We start from the raw sequence: 19,089 nt of genomic DNA on the forward strand, positions 1-19,089 counted from the left end.
GTTCACTGAACAAAAGCTTCCCAATTAGACTATATTCATATATAGCAGCTTTAGATATATGTATGTAATGATATATACGTGTGTGTAGATACATATCATCAAGCGTCTATTGTCTCTGTAGGAAAACCGATTAAAAAAAATCTCGCCATAGAAATAGCTATTAAGACAATTTCATCAATTCACTCTATTCAGCTGCATTTCAAAACATCAAGAGAGGGACAGTTGCACAAAATCCCAACGAAAAGAACTAAAAACAGCAAAGAAACCAAAAACTCCCCTAATGTTTCAAAGTATACACACACATACACACACACACACACACACACACACACACACACACACACACTTCATCACGTAAAGCAACCTGATGGGGCAGCTGCAGACTAATTATTCTCCATCCAATTATACTTCCATTCCAGAGTAAAAACAGGAGTTAAAATCTCTTTGGTCCACACCTTGATGGATTTAATGTGGCTAATTTTGGATTCCAAACCATGAGTTCCCTATTCCCTTACCATGATAACTTTCCTAAATCATGAAATAACCATATGTTGAAATAAATACCCATTTTGTAGATACATCTGAAACAATGTAAACACATTATCAGTAATTCCTCTCAAAGAATATGAACACTTGAAATTATTGACAGAATAGGCAAAGTAAAGAACACAATTCAAGTCTGAAAGAAACGGAGAAATCAAACCGACTTGGGAAATGTATGCCTACATTTAATTTAGGAAAACATCAGGAATAGAAAGAACACATGAACATAATTCTAGGCTTGTACATAATAAAAAGAATCAATTTTAAGATTTACTCCAAAGATCTCTAGGGATGCATAGTTGCTTATTCGTTTCTTTAAAAACAGATTTCCAAGCCACAGCATTAGTAAACCCCCCAAATTGGCCTCCATACTGGTAAAAGTATCCCCTACCCCAACTCCTTATTGGTAAATCATGCATACATATTCTGCTTTTTGGTGGACAGAAGTAGTGTGGGCAATGAATTTCTTACATTTGAACAGGACCTAATAGAAAACTACTTTTTACCAAATCATTTATAAAACAGTGAGGCTAGAGTATGCAGATTATTTTCTGAATTGCCCTTAAGATATTTTCTGCAGTGGCTTTTTGAGTTAGTACATTTGTAAGAATACCTGGTATTTTTAAAAATCTCAGTAGGAGACAAATTCAACCAGGCTCTGTGTTTTCCCTTATTCCTGTACTCTTAAAAACGATTACATCTTGCCAGAATCTCTTAAAGTGTTGTATGCTCAGGGCTTTTTCATTCTAGTAAATTTAAATAATAGCATAAAACAAGAACTGAACAACAGAATCACTCTACTACATGCTCAGGACTGTACTGATATGCTGAGATTAACTGCCAAATTTTAAAATTATGTACTATATACCCCAATTTTTACTTAGCGAAATCATGTTACCACATGCCCAAAGTAAGATAGTTTGTTACTCTTCGTATATAACTTACTTGTTACTTATCTACAAATGAGGCTTTTTGTTTTCACAGCCTAATTTAGGCCACTCTTTAAATACAGTTAATACTCCAGAATGAAAGATTAAAGATTGTGTATGTTTTGTCAAAAATCAAGATATGTGCAACAAGTAATATAATCCCACCAAGATACTAGTTATAAAGATGTTTTCTCCATGACTCACATGGCAAAAACTTTCTTTAGAAGGGTCAAAGAATGCAACATGCATTTCAGACTTCTTTTCTTACAAAGGTTATAAGAAAATTTTCAAATTATATTTTCATGACACACAAACTACAATCAACGTGTGTGACCCATAAAGTTTCTGAATTCATATCAACAGAATAGTTTCGTAGGAGGGAAACTATTAAAAGAGTGTTATTTAAGTGACTGGAAAGGATGCACCCTACAGGTCTACTTTGAGTCCTTAAAAGAGTTTAGCTAGTTTTCCATTAAGTATTATTTTCCACATAAATTAAAGTAAATAACAATAATGCCTAAACATATTAAAGCCCTAAATCCCAGAAACGCTCAACGTGAAAAATCAAGTAATTTCCCTATCATATTAAATGATCCGGTATTCAGCACTCATACGGGATTTAGCGTTACACGACAAAAATCTCACTAGTTACCTGAATTCATGTCGGATGTGGTTCACAGCACTCGTCTACATCTACACTTGCAAATTGTCACATGATCAATGTTAAAAAACAAAAAAAGAAGAAGAAGAGGAGTTTGGCACATATATCAATTCCTCCAAACGTCCCTGTAACTTAACACAACACTGTTAACAACGGTGATTCAACACCAGTGTTAACCTGATTGGCAGCTAAACAAGGTGCTTCCTCTCGTAGCTTCCGGTAGTGTAATGCGCCTGGCCCGGGACGGAGGCACGTAAGGTGCAGTGCGGTAGTGCAATCACTTGAACACCAGAGGGCGATCTTTGCACACAGCTCAAGGCCTTCCTTCGCTTGTGACCCGGCTCCTTCCACGTTCGGGTACCATTTCACTCCCGCCCGTTAACAACGCCATTTTCTGAGAAGCTGTACATCTGTTTCCTTCGGTGACGTGAGACATTCCCACCGAAACCTCAGAGTGTGGCGAGGATCCTTGAAAAGGAGATGATTAATGTCAATACAGTCTGTCCCACGCCCCACACCAGCGCTTCCAGGGGGGCCATGTTCTTCCCTGCTACTCTGTAGATGCCGGCGACGGCTGCACCTGGACGAGAGAGGGGCAGAGAAACAAGATCACACACGCATTCCCTCCGTGACCCCCTGCTCCGAGGCGACGTCGGTGTTTGCATTTCAGCAATCGATCATTTTCATTTTGTGAACCGTCCGCGGAAGTTTCCCTGGGACTGGCAAAAGTCACACTTTACCACGTCACGTAACTGGAAGACAGGCCTCTTATTTTCCTATTCAACTGTAAAATACGTATTTATAGTACACGCTGTCACTAGGCACCGAACAGGTTCATAGAAAAGGAATAATTTGCTATTGGAATCTCTCACCTGGGCGTTGAACTGGCCAGACATCACCACTACTTGTATCAACATACAATGCAATGTATTAATAATTATTAGTGAAAAGAGAAAATTACAGAAGTTAATCAAAATTCTAAATTAACTAAGAAATTTTTTAAAAAATTAACTCTTAGGTGTCATATAAGATAATCAGAATAGCAGACTGCTACATTTCAGAATCTACCATATAAAGTAGTTTATTGTAGTTCTTAATAAAGCATACACCTGTAAAGTTATTTAGAAACTAGTATCTTGACATCTAATAAAAATGGAAGATGAACTCAACACCTGTTCTGGGAGAAATGTTCAGATGATGCACACTTCTGAGAATGAGAGAATCCCAGAGATTCTCCAGGAGAATTCCTGAGAGAACTCCCAGGAGTCACAGGGCCCATATGATTGAATACTTCACCTTGTTAATATAATATATATAATGCAACATTTAAGTTACAGTATGCCTTCTTACAGACTGAGATGGCCTTAAAACTTTCCTCTAGAAAAAAACTGTCTCTCTATCCTAGAATGACCAAACAAAAAGCAAGACCAGAAGTAGAGGATTCAGAGACACTGAAATGACCATTATTTGAGATAGAAATCCATTCATAAAAATTAGCTAAGAATTATCTCTGTACTTCTCTTAAAATCTCCCAAATAAAAGGAACCATATTTCTCTAAAGCGATACACAAGGGAAAAACAAATTATTAATCTAAGCCAAGGACTTTATATGCACATTTTTAAATGTTTGTTTGCTTATTTTGAGAGGGAGAGAGAGAGAGAGACTAAGCTGGGGAGGGGCAGAGAGAGAGGGAGAGAGAGATCCCACGCAGGCTCTGCACTGTCAGCATAAAGCCCGACGCGGGGCTGGAACTCACGAACTGTGAGATCATGACCTGAGCCGAAACCAAGAGTCGGATACTTAACTGACTGAGCCACCCAGGCGCCCCTAGACACATTTTTTAAGAAGGAAATTAAAATGTGTATCATATTTCCTACATACTATGTTTCTTGATAGTACCTTTACAAATATTACCTGGTTTAAATATCCACACCACTCCAGGGTATTATTACCTAAAGATAGAAAACAGAGGTTCACAGAGGCTCAATTACTAGCCCGTGGAAATACAGTAAGTACAAGAGCTGGAATTTCAACCTAGGTGAGTCTGGCTGTAAATCCCCAAAGCATTCTATCATTTCACATTGACACTATTTGAAAGAGAGAACAAGGAATTCAGAAAATCATAAAGTGAATAATTATCATCTCAACATTAAATAAAACTTCTAATGGCACCTGCATTTGCTTAATCAAGTAATAAGCTTTACTAGTGTAATTGGTGATATCCTCAAATCTTAGAATTGGATAACAGTCTTTAAAAATTGTAAAGATCTGGGGTGCCTGGGTGGCTCAGTCGGTTAAGCGTCCGACTTCGGCTCAGGTCATGATCTCACGGTTCGTGCGTTCAAGCCCCGCGTGAGGCTCTGTGCTGCCAGCTCAGAGCCTGGGGCCTGCTTCGGATTCTGTGTCTCCCTCTCTCTTGGCCCCTCCCCCGCTCATGCTCTGCATCTCAATAATAAGCAAACGTTAAAAAATTGTCAAGATCTTATGCTTTCTCTGTTATCAGAAATTATATTAAACCTGAGAAATACTCTGCTTTTATGAGGATTTACCCCAGATTTCCAAGACTATCGCCAATTTTAAAAACACCATTTGGCCTCCATCCTTCCAGCATGAAGTTTTCAAAAATGATCCAAAGGAGAGGAAACACTGAGCACTCAACTAGCTCCAGCGGCCTAGGGAATGGGAAGCAAATCTGTCAAGTCAAACTTCTTCACACGTTTACATGACGCGAAGAGCGTGGGTTCTGGAGCCAGACCTGTGGATTAAAGTCTGCGATCCACCACCTTCCAAATGGGCCACCCACGGCAATCACTTCCCCTCTTGTGTGCCCTGTTTCCTCAGCTGTAAAATGGGCGCGGGTGAAGACGAACAGGTGACGCTTGGTAAATCTTGGGAGAGTGACTGGTCCTAGGATGCGCTCTCAACTTTGGCTGGTAGTTGCCACAGTAGTGGATGAGACAGGTGTTTCCCATGGGTCATTCGGCATTCGGCAGATGGTGCCGGAACACGTGGCTGCCACTGGACGCCATAAATCTAGGTCCCTACTTCAAACCGCTCCCCAGAATAAATTTCAGATGGGTTAAAGAGCAAAATGTTAAAAACGAAACTACGAATGTAGATTTTAAAGTATAAGAGAATATGGGGCGCCTGGGTGGCTCGGTCGGTTGGGCGTCCGACTTCGGCTCAGGTCATGATCTCACAGTTGGTGGATTCGAGCCCCGTGTTGGGCTCTGTGCTGACCGTGCAGAGCCTGGAGCTGCTTTGGATTCTGTGTCTCCCTCTCTCTCCCCCTTCCCGCTCATGTTCTCCCTCTCTCTCTCTCTCTCTCTCTCTCTCTCTCTCTCTCTCAAAAAATAAATAAAAATGCTAAAAAAATTTAAATATAAGAGAATATATTTATGATCTTAGGAAAAGAGGACTGCTGAAAGACTACACAAAAATAAGCAGAACCCATCAAGGGACAGACTAGAACACTTGATTAATATACTTGATTAATGTCCAGAATACAGACACACATATACACACACAAACACACATAGAATAACCGAGGCAGTACTTTTTGTAAAAGCAAACAGAACAAAACAAAACAAACAAACAAAAAAAATAAAAACACAAAAAAGAACCCTGAAACTCCACAAAGTCAAAAGCAAGAACCCAAGTCCATCAGCCTGGAGTGGTTAAACTATACCAAGTCCACACCATGAAACCCATACAATTTCAAAGGAAAAATATAAACTTTATGAACCAACTCAGAAAGGACCTAAGACATGTCATTTATGCAACAAAGACAATGGAACACAAGACTATATATTCTCCACTAGTACATACACCCGCATGTAAGTGCACCTATATGTAAACATGTCTATAGGAAAATACAAACAAATGTAAATAGAAATCTGGGGAGATACATACCAAACTGAAAGTAGGGATTACAACTGAGCAGAGCACTGATTTGGGGGTGTCGTCAAAAGAGTGTTATGCAGAGAATAAAACAAATGAGAATATAAATTTCATTTTCTTTCCTGTTGATAATCAGCTAGGGACCAGTTTGGAAGTTACCACCTCGCTCCAAGAGAAGCAGATGTGCAGAAGTCCTGTATGATTTCACACCCAGAAGCACTGGTCAGAAAAGACTGCGTCAGTGGAATTCTCGATCTAAAAGATCTGCAGGCAAACAATTTCGTGTGCCTCTTAAATGTACTTGGGAACACTGCTATTGAATAGTGAGCAGATAGGAAACAGTATTTATAAAACTACACGTAGGTTATAAAATAACAAATTCCCAAGTACTGTTATCCAGCTGAAGAAAAGAACGTCTCTATTTCCTTTGACGTTCCCGTGGACTCTGCTCAGTCACGTCCCATTCCCTCCCTGTATTTGTTTTGTTTTGTTTTTGTTTTTTGACCATTCCTTTGCTTTTCTTTGGCTTTACCACCTTCCTGTGTCCTAAAAATATATATGACTTAGCTTTCTGAATAAACTAATTTTTTTGTAAACGGATACTGTGCACCTTACAGGTCTGAAAGGTATCGTGCGTGTGGCGTGGGTATAATTCATGCATTTTCGCTACTGCATAGAATTCTACCCGTGAATATACCACAATTGATCCATTCCACTGCCAACGACCTTTGTTTCCAGTACTGAGCAATGACAAACACTGCTTCTGTGAACATCCTTGCGTGCAACCCTTGGCACACAGAAGCAGTCAAAAGTTTCTCTTCATCACACGGGTGAGAGTAGGACGGCTCCGTCTCATGTTACGGGCATTTTCTTTTTTTTTTTTTTTAATTTTTTTTTTCAACGTTTATTAATTTTTGGGACAGAGAGAGACAGAGCATGAACGGGGGAGGGGCAGAGAGAGAAGGAGACACAGAATCGGAAACAGGCTCCAGGCTCTGAGCCATCAGCCCAGAGCCCGACGCGGGGCTCGAACTCACGGACTGCGAGATCGTGACCTGGCTGAAGTCGGACGCTCAACCGATTGCGCCACCCAGGCGCCCCATACGGGCATTTTCAACTTGGCTAAGGTGATGCTAAACTGTCTCCCAAAGACGTTGCCCCAGTTTATATTCTAGTTACTCCATAGCTTCAGAAGCAGTTGGTATCTTTTTTTTTTTTTTAATCTCTGTCAGTCTGATGGGTAAAAGGTATCTCTGTGATTAATTTGCATTTCCCTGATAATAATTAATGTGACTGAGCTTTTCTTCACATATCAATGGCCAGTAGGGTTTTCTACTTTTACAAAATGTTTGTCACATCTTTTTTTTTTTTCTAATTTTTTAAATTACGTTTCTTTCTTTTTGAGAGGCAGAGAGAGACAGACAGAGTGTGAGTGGGGGAGGGGTAAAGAGAGAGAGGGAGACACAGAACCAGAAGCAGGCTCCAGGCTCTGAGCTGTCAGCACAGAGCCTGATGGGGGGGCTCGAACTCACGAACCGTGAGATCGTGACCTGAGCCAAAGTCAGATGCTCAACTGACTGAGCCACCTAATCGCCCCAGAAAACATTTGTCAAATCTTTTGTCCTTTTTTCTACCAAGTTGTCTTTTCTTATTTGATTCGTAGGGTTTCTAGAATATAGTTTGGATATTAATCTTTCTATATTTATATATGCTAACAAAGGTCCTCCCCCCAATTTGAGCTTTAGTTTTTACTCTCTTTAAGGTCTATTTGGCTGAACACTAGCCAGCTGAAAGAATACAAATATTATGGTCTTTATTTTCTTGGGGAAATACAAGGCTAAGGTCTGCAAGAATGAAGAAGACACAAGCAAAACAGGATGTTTGAAGTAAATGATACATGTTCGGAACTGCCCCTCCCAACAATGGCAGACAGAATCAGTTAGAAATAAGGAAAGACCCCATGAGGACCAAGGGACTAGCGAAGGCTGGCAGAGTGAGGATGAAGTGGGGAAAGCAATGCTGCGATGGTGTGGAGGCCAGTGAAAGATACGAACCTACAAGGACAGGAGAGACTAGACGAAGAGCCACCAGTGGACAGAAAATGTCAATATCCAACAACACAAAGGGCCCACGGCGCCACACCAGTGAAAGTGATTCGGGTCGCCCTCCATAGTTCCTGAGAGAGAGAGTGGACGTGAAGGCCAAGGCAGATTTGGTTTTAACAGTGTGGGTTCCGTCAGCTCGTGCGGTCGGATGAGGGGCTGGCAAGCGGTGGTCCGTAGGTCCAGCCTGCACCCCGCATCACATGGACGCGGCATGGGAGCTAGGAATGGTTTTTACATTTTTTAATGGTTTTGAAAGAGTCAAAAGAAGAATATTGCACGATGCATGAAAATTACACAAAATTTAAATTTCAGTTTCCATAAATCGTCTTTTCCTGGCATACAGCCATAGTCATTTGTGATCCCAAATTATCTCTGTATTCCTAGGATAACACTCACGAGGTAAATGAGCCCATACCCTCCTATTCTTGTGCACTCTTTATGCTGCTTACCCATATTACTTTGGCCTCAGCAAATAAGCTGTGCACAGCTTTTTCTCTTTCCGTTTCTGCAATCATTTGGATAAAACAGGAACTAAACCGTTCCTTCAAAATTTGGTAGAACTCCTCTGTGAGCCCCGTTTGAGCCTGGAGTTCCTTTGGGAGGAGAAAGTCTTCAACATGTCAATTGTTTAAATATACTGATTGTCCCATTCATATTTTCTTTCTTCTTCTGCCAATTTTGACAGTTTATATTTAGGAATATATCTCTGTTCAAAAAACTTTTATACTTCTTTATTCTACATTATTGAGTATGTAGTTATTTATTCTATTTTGTCTATATTTTACTTTTCTGCCTTCAACTTTTTTAAATGAGTTTGCCAGCAATCTATTCATCTTAGTATCTTTCCAAAGAGCCAGTTTTTTGCTTTGTTAATCTTTCAGTTAATTCAGAAAACTGAACGGTGTTGGAATGCCTGGGTGGCTCAGTCAGTTAAGCGTCTGACTTTGGCTCAGGTCATGATCTCATAGTTTGTGAGTTCGAGCCCCCCGTCAGACTCTGTGCTGATAGCTTAGAGCCTGGAGCCTGCTTCTGATTCTGTGTCTCTCTCTCTCTCTGCCTCTCCATGTTCACGCTCTGTCTCTCTCTCTCTCTTTCTCTCTAAAGTAAGTGAATATTTTAAAAAATTAAAAAAAAAAAAGAAAACGGAATGGTGTTTCTCTACACCAATAAAACTAAGCAATGTCCTCGAAAGATACCAAGCACAACCACCATAATATAGGAAGAGTCTGAGAATTAAGTTCACCAAAAGTATTCAACCCTCTTGTTGAGAAAAACATTTTTAAACTCTAACAAAAGACTAGAGAATGACCTAAATAAATGGAAATCTATTAAATGTTGTTGGGTGGAACAGTTTAATATGCCAGTTCTTCCCAAAGCAACCTCTCCATTCAATTAAATCCCAATAAAAACCATAATTATACTTTTTGAGCAACTGAGTAGACATATTCTAACATTTATATGAAAGAATAAAAGCCCATAAATAGCTATGCCGACTTTGAGAAGGAAAAGAGATGAGCGGAATCTAGCCTTACCAGGTACAAAATGCCACAAAACTGTAGCGATAAAGAAAATGTGACCTTGCTGTAAGAACGCATAAAAAGACTAACAAATCAGAACAGGGTTCAGAGACAGACCCTTGTACCTTGAACATAATACGCAAACAAGGTGAATCAGTGCGGAAATGATGCATTTTTTTCCAGTGGGTGGTGTGGTAGAAACTGACTTACTATGTGGGAGGAAATACCTGGAATGCTGTCTAATACCAAACCCAAAATGAGACTCACCAGGACCCAAGTCAGGAATTGATGAAATTATGTCTGAATGCCAGGCACCTGTTTTTGTAAATAAAGTTTTACTGGAAAAAGCCATGCCTATTCATTTACACACGTCTATACGTGCTCTCACACTACAATGGCAGGGCCGAAGAGCTGTCACAGAGACCACCTGGCTTGCAAAGTTTAAAATATTTCTTATCCAGGGGCGCCTGGGTGGCTCAGTCAGTTAAGCGTCTGACTGCTGATGTCCGCTCAGGTCATGATCTCACAGTTCATGAGTTCAATCCCTGCATCGGCTGACAGGTAGAGCCTTCTTGGGATTCTCTCTCTGTCTCTCTCTCTCTCTCTCTCTCTCTCTGCCGCACCCTCCCCCCCCCACACTTGCAGGTGCTCCAAATAAATAAACAAGCAAACATTAAAAAAATATTTCCTATCTAGCCCTTTAAGAAAATGTTTACTGACTCTTGTTTTAGATGAAGTAAAGATCTTTATATCAGAGGTAAAATTATAAAATTAACGTTAGAAAATATATCAGCATATATTTTGACCTTGGTGTGGGGGAGAACTTCTTAAATTAAATCATAGACCATAAGGCAAAACGCTCTTTGAGCTGACCACATGGAAATTAAGGATTTCTAGAGGAAGGTAACTGATAAAGGACTGAGAAGTTCCTTGTGAAATCCAAAACCAACAAGGGACCCGTATCTCAAATGTGTAAGAAACCCCTGTAGTTTAATGAGAAGAAAAGAAGAACCCCCAAGAAAAGTAAACACATAACTTAAGGAAGCAATCTGTAGGAAAAGAATTCTAAATATATAAGCATGGGAAGAGAAGTTCAAACTCATTAGTGATCAGAACAAAGACATGTCACTTTATACCTTCAGATTTGCTAAAATTAGCTCTACACTGCCAGCTGATGGCATTATATGGAAACCCAGTTTCTCCCAACTCTCATTAATACCAACTAAGATGAAGGGTGCCTGGGTGGCTCAGTCGGTTGAGTGTCCGACTTCGGCTCAGGTCATAATGTCACCATTCGTGCGTTCAAGCCCCACATCAGGCTCTGTGCTGACTCAGAGCCTGGAGCCTGTTTCGGATTCTGTGTCTCCCTCTCTCTCTGCCCTTCCCCTGCTCACACTTTGTGTGTGTGTCTCTCTCTCAAAAATAAATAAACATTAAAAAAATACCAACTAAAATGAAAGATCACTGTATTCAGAATAAAATCTAAGAAGTAGCAAAATTTAATAGATGTATCTATATTCAGCCAATTTTCCCATTCAGAATAGATATTAATCAATCGTCTGCAGACCTGAATATACAGCTATGAGTGCACAGACACAAACATTGAGAACATAAATATAGTTAAAATATTCACACTTCGACTAGTTTTCTTAATTCAAGTATCTCCAGGTCAAGAGATTAGCCAGAAGAAATTTAAATGTTTTATTGCTAACCTGGAATCTTTACTTGAAATTATGCCAGACTATTTATGTTTTTAAGGGCGTAAAATATAAGACTGCCGTCTCTAAAATCATTGGCTTATTTTATTCTTGGATGAACTGCAAGTAGGTAATACATACACAGATGCATCATTAGAGATAAATGGAAATAGAAGGACATTTCTCCTGCTCTCTAACCTTTTACAATAATTTATGCCAGTAAACTCACGTATATCCACACACTACTTACAACCTCTGAACAAGCTATCCCTTCTTCCCTCCTCTGGTGGTGGGTCCACAATTATAATAGTGGTGCACATCAAAAACACTGGCAGTCCCTTTCAAGCCTCTCTGTATGACACCACAGTGAATAAAACCAACTCGGATTTTTTCCCTTTGCCGTTGTCCATAGGTCATCTCCAACCACACCTAGTTTAGATCCCAGGCTCAAGTTCAGATCGCAGTTAATGCCTCTCAATCCCTCTTCCTTCCCCTTGTTTCTCCCTTCTTCTCTCCCCCGTTTCTTCCTCTCTTCCCTTTGCACTTCCTCCCCTACTCCATCTATCCCCCCAACCAGTATTTTCTGAGTATCTATTATGATCCAGGTATCCTTTTATTGTTGGGAATCCAGTAGGGACGAAGGCGCTTTCAGAGTGCTTTCTCGGTCCTTTACACATATAATCTATTAAAACATTTTTTTCCACTGGACTGCTTTGTTCCTTGCCAACCCCATTCAAGACTCTCATTTTCCATGCCCTGCAGGAAAAAAGGCCCAAATTTTCTGGCTCACCTTCCAAGATCCTCTAGGATTTGGCTCTACTGGATCTTTCCAGCTGAATCTCTACTCCTTTACTATGCATATCCTGTGCTTCAGCTATACTGGAGTACTTGTTTTAAAGCCTCTTTGCGGCAGGGGTGCCCGAGTGGTTCAGTTGGTGTGTCCAACTCTTGATTTCAGCTCAGGTCATGATCTCACAGTTTGTGGGTTCGAGCCCCACATCAGGCTCTGTGCTCACGGTGCAGGGCCTGCTTCGGATCCTCTGTCTCCTTCTTTCTGGCCCTCTCCCGCACATGCTCTCCCTCTCTCTCAAAAATAAATAAGCATTAAAAAAGGTTTTAATAATCATAAGGCCTGTCTGTGGCAAGATGGACGACATGCCATATGATAAAGTTATAGGCTGCGGGGAGCAATGACGAAAACCTAATACAGAATAACACAGAAAAACCAGACGGTAAATGAAGGATGAAAAAACAACTATTTCGTGACTGTCATATCAGTGCCACGGGACAGAGGCAGAGACATGGAAACAGGGCTCTCCTCCCAGGGTGCAAGGTATGCCGGTCACTCTGGGAAAAGGTGACGGTGGGATACAAAAGGAGGCCTTCGAACTACAGAAGGAAAGGACTCACTCTTCTCTCGGGGCTACGAACCAACCAGAGAGTTCGACATCCTTGTTGTGGCAGCAGTGAGCCGTCCCAGAGGGACAGATGGAGGCCGGAAACTAAGGGCCACGGGAGCCCCCACTATTCACTGGTTGTGACAGAGACCAACGGCAGCAGAGCCGAGCAGCCACTGTCTGCAGGGCCCTGCCCTGGCAGCGGCTGCAGTGTCCTCCGGTCCCAACAGGATGCAGCTGGGTCCTGGCTCGACCGGTGCAGGAGCTGGAACTCGCTGAACCAAAGGCAGAGGCTGGGGCCTCCGTCCAGTGTTAAGAAACGGCCGGAGGGGAGGCACCTGAGGAGGGCTTGTAGGAAACGCACACGGGGTGGTGCACTAGCAAAGTTGTACGCGGCCAGGGGACCTTCTCAAGGGGCCAATTTCTACTAGGTCAGGGGACATTCGTGTCATAATAACTTGTGCTTCAGAAGAAAGTGCGGTTTTATTTTGTAGGCACAGGCAGAAAACGTGAAGGACCTACGGGCTATATTTTCACTTTTTTTTTTTATGACAATTACCAAAGTCAAATTTGTGTGCCTACCTCTCTCCCTTACTAGACGGGGAGTTCCTTTAAAGCAAAAACTACATCCACTAGACGAGAAATTTTCCCGTGAGTTTCTTCGCCCCTTGCCAACGTTTACAAGTTTTTCTATTTCCCACCAAACCTTGCGTAACGAGTCTTCACCCAGAAGCACAAAAACTATCTGGTCGACGAATAAATGAACTGATCTTTCCTTCCAAAAGTGTGATCAGGGCTGAATATATTCCACACGGAAGATTACACTACCGTCACATGCATCATAAGAACAGAGTTACTAGAACCGTTAGGTGCACATACAATTAGGTCCTTGAACAAAACAAAATCAACTTACTAGTGATCATCGCTCCAGTTACAGAAGCCAGAAATCCGATGCTGACTGCAATGACAGAGATTACTCTCCCCTGCCTATGTCTCTGCAGCATTACAAACATCAACACTCCTGCAGCACCGTGGACAAACAGAGAGGAGAAGAGAGCCCAGAGAAAGATCCAGTACCACATCTCTGAAAGGAAAAGCAGAGTGTTAATAATTCAGTTGAAAACACCCGGGAAAATTCGGTTTAACAAACGGTGAGCCCCCACGGTCTGGAGGAGGGTTAAGTGAGGTAACAGGTATAAAAGCGCCCAGTACAGTACCTCATACATAGTATGACTAAATACTAATACTAACCACTGGTTGGCAGTTATCATCGTCACTAATGCTTGCTGGGGAAATAGTTCCAGGACTTCAGAAGGTTAAGGCTACATTCTAATTTCCTCTAAATGTCTCCATCATTGAGCTATAATCCATCAATGTGTCTGACGAACCCCTGATATATTTGCAGAGCTCTTGGAACAAAGTTAACGAATTGCTGTTTGACATGTCATTTTCTATGTTCTACACTAAATAACAGTGTTAAGACATTTCTGAAATCTACTCCTTAATTCAAATCGTTCCGGAAATCAGTCAGTGATTCTCTTTTATGATTTTAAGAATTTCAGGCAATTCCCCTCTTGGCTTTCAACTTTATATACTAAAGCATCACTCGGAATTTTTTTTTTTTTAATTCTCTGCCTCAGATCATTTTAAACGGTCCTTACCCAGACCTTTCCAAGCACCACTGTCCTTTCTTCAATGTGGCCTCGGTTGCTGTCCATTTTAGGTTACAGTTGATAAGCACACCTTTCATTCTGTCTCTCTGCTCATTCCCTTTCTTTCTGGCTACCTACTGCCTCCCAGTCAATCCACACATCTCCTGATGGCTTTGCCAGGTCCTTGCATTGACTCTGTCTCCCTAACCAAGTCTGTCGTGAGGTACATCATGGCAGGCAACTGGTCCCAGCTAGGCCAATCATTCCCTTCCCCCAGGAATTCTGGATTGGGACCACGGGAGCATCTCAGTCATTGGGTGGCCGAAGGTTTTGTGAACAGCCATTTCATCAGCACATGAGGAAAGCCGCGATACAGGATCAAAGGAAAATGGATCCCTCAATGAGATAGCCAAGTCCCTTATTCCAGTGATTTCTAAGGCCTGCCACATCACTACCCTTAGGTTCAATGTAGCACCTCCGTTTCCTTGTAATCAAATTCCCTTTTTACCTAAAATGGTTCAGGTAAGGTTTCTGTTACTCATACCGGAAAGAGCGGACATCAAAATGCTTGGATGACACCTTGAGAATCATCCTTGGTGTGCAAACATTCTATAATGCAAAATATCTGCTATTTGTGCTAGTGTTCACTAGCAAATGTGAAGGAAAAGCCAACAAAACAGTCATGAAATAAAGAGAACAGAAATGGAAGAATTAAAACTTGTTCATCCCAACATCATTCAAGTACAGGTATACAGTGCTGATGGGAAAGGAAAATGGTGCAGGTGCTATGGAAAAAGGACGGTGGTTCCTCAAAAATTTTAAAAAAGGACTACCATATGATCCAGTAATTCCACTTCTGGGTATGTATCCAAAAGAATCCAAAGCAGGATCACACCTGTGTTCATAGCAGCATCATTCACAACAGCCAGGAAGTGGAAGCAGCTCGAATGTCCACCAGTGAACGAATGAATGAACGAACAGTGGGCTGCACGTGCACACGGAATATCATTCAGCCTTAAAAAAGGAAAGTACTCCTTTCCTGGGGAGTTGCTGTTTAATGGGTACAGAGTTGCAGTTTTATGAGATGAAAAAGATATGAAGATCTGTTATACTCGATGTGAATGTACGTAACACTACTCAGGGGTACACTTAAAATAGCTAAGATGATCGGGGTGCCTGGGTGGCTCAGTGGGTTGAGCGTCCGGATTCGGCTCAGGTCATGATCTCGAGGTGCGTGAGTTTGAGCCCCGTGTCGGGCTCTGTGCTGACAGCTCAGAGCCTGGAGTCTGCTTTGGATTCTGTGTCCCCTCCTCTCTCTCTGCTCCTCTCCTGCCCATGCTCTGTCTCTCTCCCAAGAATAAGTAAAAAAAAATGTTTTTTAAAAATAGCTAAGATGATTAAATTTTATGTGTTTTCACCACACTAAAAAACTAAATAAATTTTTTTAAGTGTGGCTATAAATTTAAAAGATGATTCTTTTAAGTCATGCCCACAAATGACTAGAAACAAGCAAAAAGCTCGTTAAGGAAGGAAGGTGTGGATGTAAGAAACTAATACTAGGGACCTTTGTGGCAATGGAACTATTCTGAATTTTGACTGCAGTGGTGGACACGTACACAAGGGATAAAGCTGTACAAAAATATGTAATACACACACACATAAGTAAGTACACATATACACATAATCCTGGTGAAATGTGAATGAGGTTCATGGATCAATGTCAGTATCATGGTTTTGAAATTACACCGTGGTTTGCCAAGATGTTCCCATTGTGTAAACTGGATAAAAGGTACACGTGTTTTCTCCGTATTATTTTTTACAAATGCATGTGAATCTATAATTTTCTCAAAGTAAAAAGTTTAATTTTTTTAAAAAAGGATACACAAAAAAACAGATTTTAAAAACAAAATCATTTCCACCCTGCCAAATTCTTAAGAATCAACACTCAGAATGGACTCAGATAATGTGAAATCATTTGGAGAAAAAGACAGCAGGTGTATTTTCCAGTGTGTGGTGAACTGCCGGGCCTGCTTCTCAACGGCCTAAGAGACAGATGCTGGTCATTAAGGAAAAGTGGACAAAGCCTGCCTTTTAAGGTCTTTCTCTGCCAGCTTTCAGGGAAAGCGTGCTTCTGGACTGTCACTCCCAAACAACCGGCTTCAGCTGATAATAAATGCTTTAAGGACACAAAGGCTTCACCTGCTCAGAAGGCATTTCTATTTTAAAATATATAATTTTCTGAAGCGAACCTAATAAAGCGGGAAGAGAAAGGAATAATAATATGGAGCAGGGCATTTTCATCAAGGGAGCTCAGAGATAAGGAAAGGTTCTACAGCAGCAAGCACATACTCTTAAACAGAAGTCAATAATCAGCCTCAGCTCCCAACCCCCGTTCAGACAGCTTACCAGATCTATGTTGTTCTTGAAATACAAACAGAACGAAAAATTTCTTGACTATATTTAACAGTATGTGTGAGGGATTATTTGACATTACAAGTAATGGTGTCTGCCTAGTGACTATACAGTTCTCGGCCTCAACCATAAATTGACCTAATCATTGGGGAATGTAAATTTAATGTTCTATAAAGCCCCAAGATATCAAAGACATTATACAGCTAAAATAGAACCTCAAATGGTCCTCTCATGACCAGTCCAGGGTTATTGCTTGGGCAGACTGAGCACAAACTATATAAACTCAAACTTATTTTCCCATTTCTCACTCTTTTTTAAAAACCTTATTATTTCATCGTAGAAAACACTGAACTCCGCTGAGAATATCTACAACTAACCTAGGTTTCAGGTTACTACTATTCTTGTCAATTCTCCGCTAGATGCACACAACCCGGTCAGCGGACAGGGCCTAAGACCTTGATCTACTCTGCATAAGGCAAGTCTGTCTAAGGCCCCTGCTCACTATTGGCAAACTCAGGAAACCTACTGGGCTAGTTCAGGCAAAGAGAACTGCAGTATCCTAAGAGCAGAGCAAGAACATACATCCGCGAGGCCTAGAGGAAGGACAGGTACTAAGAGGACAGGTATGAAATATCGCCACCTTTTCTTAAACAGCCCGGGTCGCACAGCTAACGTAGACACCCACAGGCCCACTGGTCCATCTGCCGCATCCAACCTTCTAGAAAGTGAGCAACAGTGGAAAGAGGATGCCAGAGGGAGCCTTGGCTGGTGCTAAGCAAGATGCACAACAAAATTTTAAAAATACAATGCACAAAACCGAAAACTCTGAAGCATGCCATTGTACAAATCACCTTAATTCACTGGAAGGAAATATTCCTTCTTCCTGGGCACACCTCCTGAAGTCCTCTCGTTATTTTTTCCCAGTCAAGGCTACCATAAGCTTCAGCCTAGACGAATTTTGCCTGGATTGTTGCACTGTGTTTGTTGCCGGAGAACTGTGATGTGTCCCGGCCTCCAAACGAGACTAGAAATAGCCCTGCTCCCAATCTCTGTCTCTCATCAGCCCCCGTTGCCAAGTTGCTCAAAATTATCTTCTGTGCTTTTGTTTTGAATCCTTGGACAAAATTATTTATGAGAAATGGTTTTCGCTAGATGTTTAAAATATACTAGCTGAGTAAAAACAAGTCAAAGAATGGTACCTATTGTATGATCTTATTTGCTGAAGAATGTTTGTATATGCACAGAAAAATACACAAACAGAAGACAGTGGCTATCTTTTAGAGATAAGAGATGGGTTATATTATTGTATACATTATTTTTAGCACCTGCCTGAATATATATGCATATATATATATGTATATATATATATAAATTTTGCTGCAAACATACTGTCTTTAAAAAAATAGTTTTGATTCTAAAATTCATCAACGAAGACGCCCCACTAGGCCAAAGGTTCTCAACCCAGGCTGCTCGCAAAACTTAACCTATAGAAAAGGAAAGCAGCCTCTAGAGGTAGGACGTAAACAGCAACACTGCCGTCAGCTCTATCAATCACAGCACGAGACAGAGACAAATCACTACTCTAGGCTAAAGTTACTTAAGAGATATTTATTAAAACATCCAAAAGTCCTAGAAACAACAAAACCATCTCATTAGACAAATACTGAACACATTTTTTAATCCTCCAGAGGATATTTGACCGTTCTAATAAAATCATTAACCAACAGATATTGAGCCCTAACTGTGTACTCAACATAGTCTATGCACCAAGCTGAAAATACCATACCAGTAAGCCCATAGTTTGAAACTGTTTATGGTTTCTACCTTCTTTATAGAAATGGTGCACATTACGGGGCGCCTGGGTGGCTTGGTCGGTTAAGCGTCCGACTTCAGCTCAGGTCATGATCTCACGGCCCGTGAGTTCGAGCCCCGCGTCGGGCTCTGTGCTGACCGCTCAGAGCCTGCAGCCTGTTTCAGATTCTGTGTCTCCCTCTCTCTCTGCCCCTCCCCTGTTCATGCTGTGTCTCTCTCTGTCTCAAAAATAAACAAACGTTGAAAAAAACATTAAAAAAAAAAAAGAAATGGTGCACATTATATGTTTAAACAGTCTGTGTTCACATTAGGTTATCTCAAGCTTTGTTCTCATTCCAGCAAACCTAAGGTGTGGAATCCACAGCCTTTAATTTCTAACATCAGTGACTTCTCAGTTTGGGGATATGTCCCATATAGGTGGCTTATTAGACTCTCTGGGGGATGATGCATTTAAAAGTTGAAA

The 19,089-nt window shown here is 41.1% G+C and overlaps 1 protein-coding gene across 1 annotated transcript in view; it reads right to left on the minus strand.

Annotated features, from left to right (window-relative positions):
* Positions 1-707: 707 nt before the first annotated feature.
* TMEM170B (transmembrane protein 170B) overlaps positions 708-19,089 on the minus strand; it is a 31,917-nt gene continuing 13,535 nt past the window's right edge. The window contains exons 2-3 of the mRNA XM_043590825.1: positions 13,664-13,834; positions 708-2,713 (exon numbers count right to left, since the gene is read on the minus strand). Of these exons, the coding sequence (XP_043446760.1) occupies positions 2,583-2,713; positions 13,664-13,834 (302 nt within the window). The 3' untranslated portion in view covers positions 708-2,582. The remainder of the gene's footprint in view (positions 2,714-13,663; positions 13,835-19,089) is intronic.

The sequence above is a fragment of the Prionailurus bengalensis genome, chromosome B2 (genome assembly GCF_016509475.1).
Source record: "Prionailurus bengalensis isolate Pbe53 chromosome B2, Fcat_Pben_1.1_paternal_pri, whole genome shotgun sequence".
NCBI classification, from domain to species: Eukaryota; Metazoa; Chordata; class Mammalia; order Carnivora; family Felidae; genus Prionailurus; species Prionailurus bengalensis.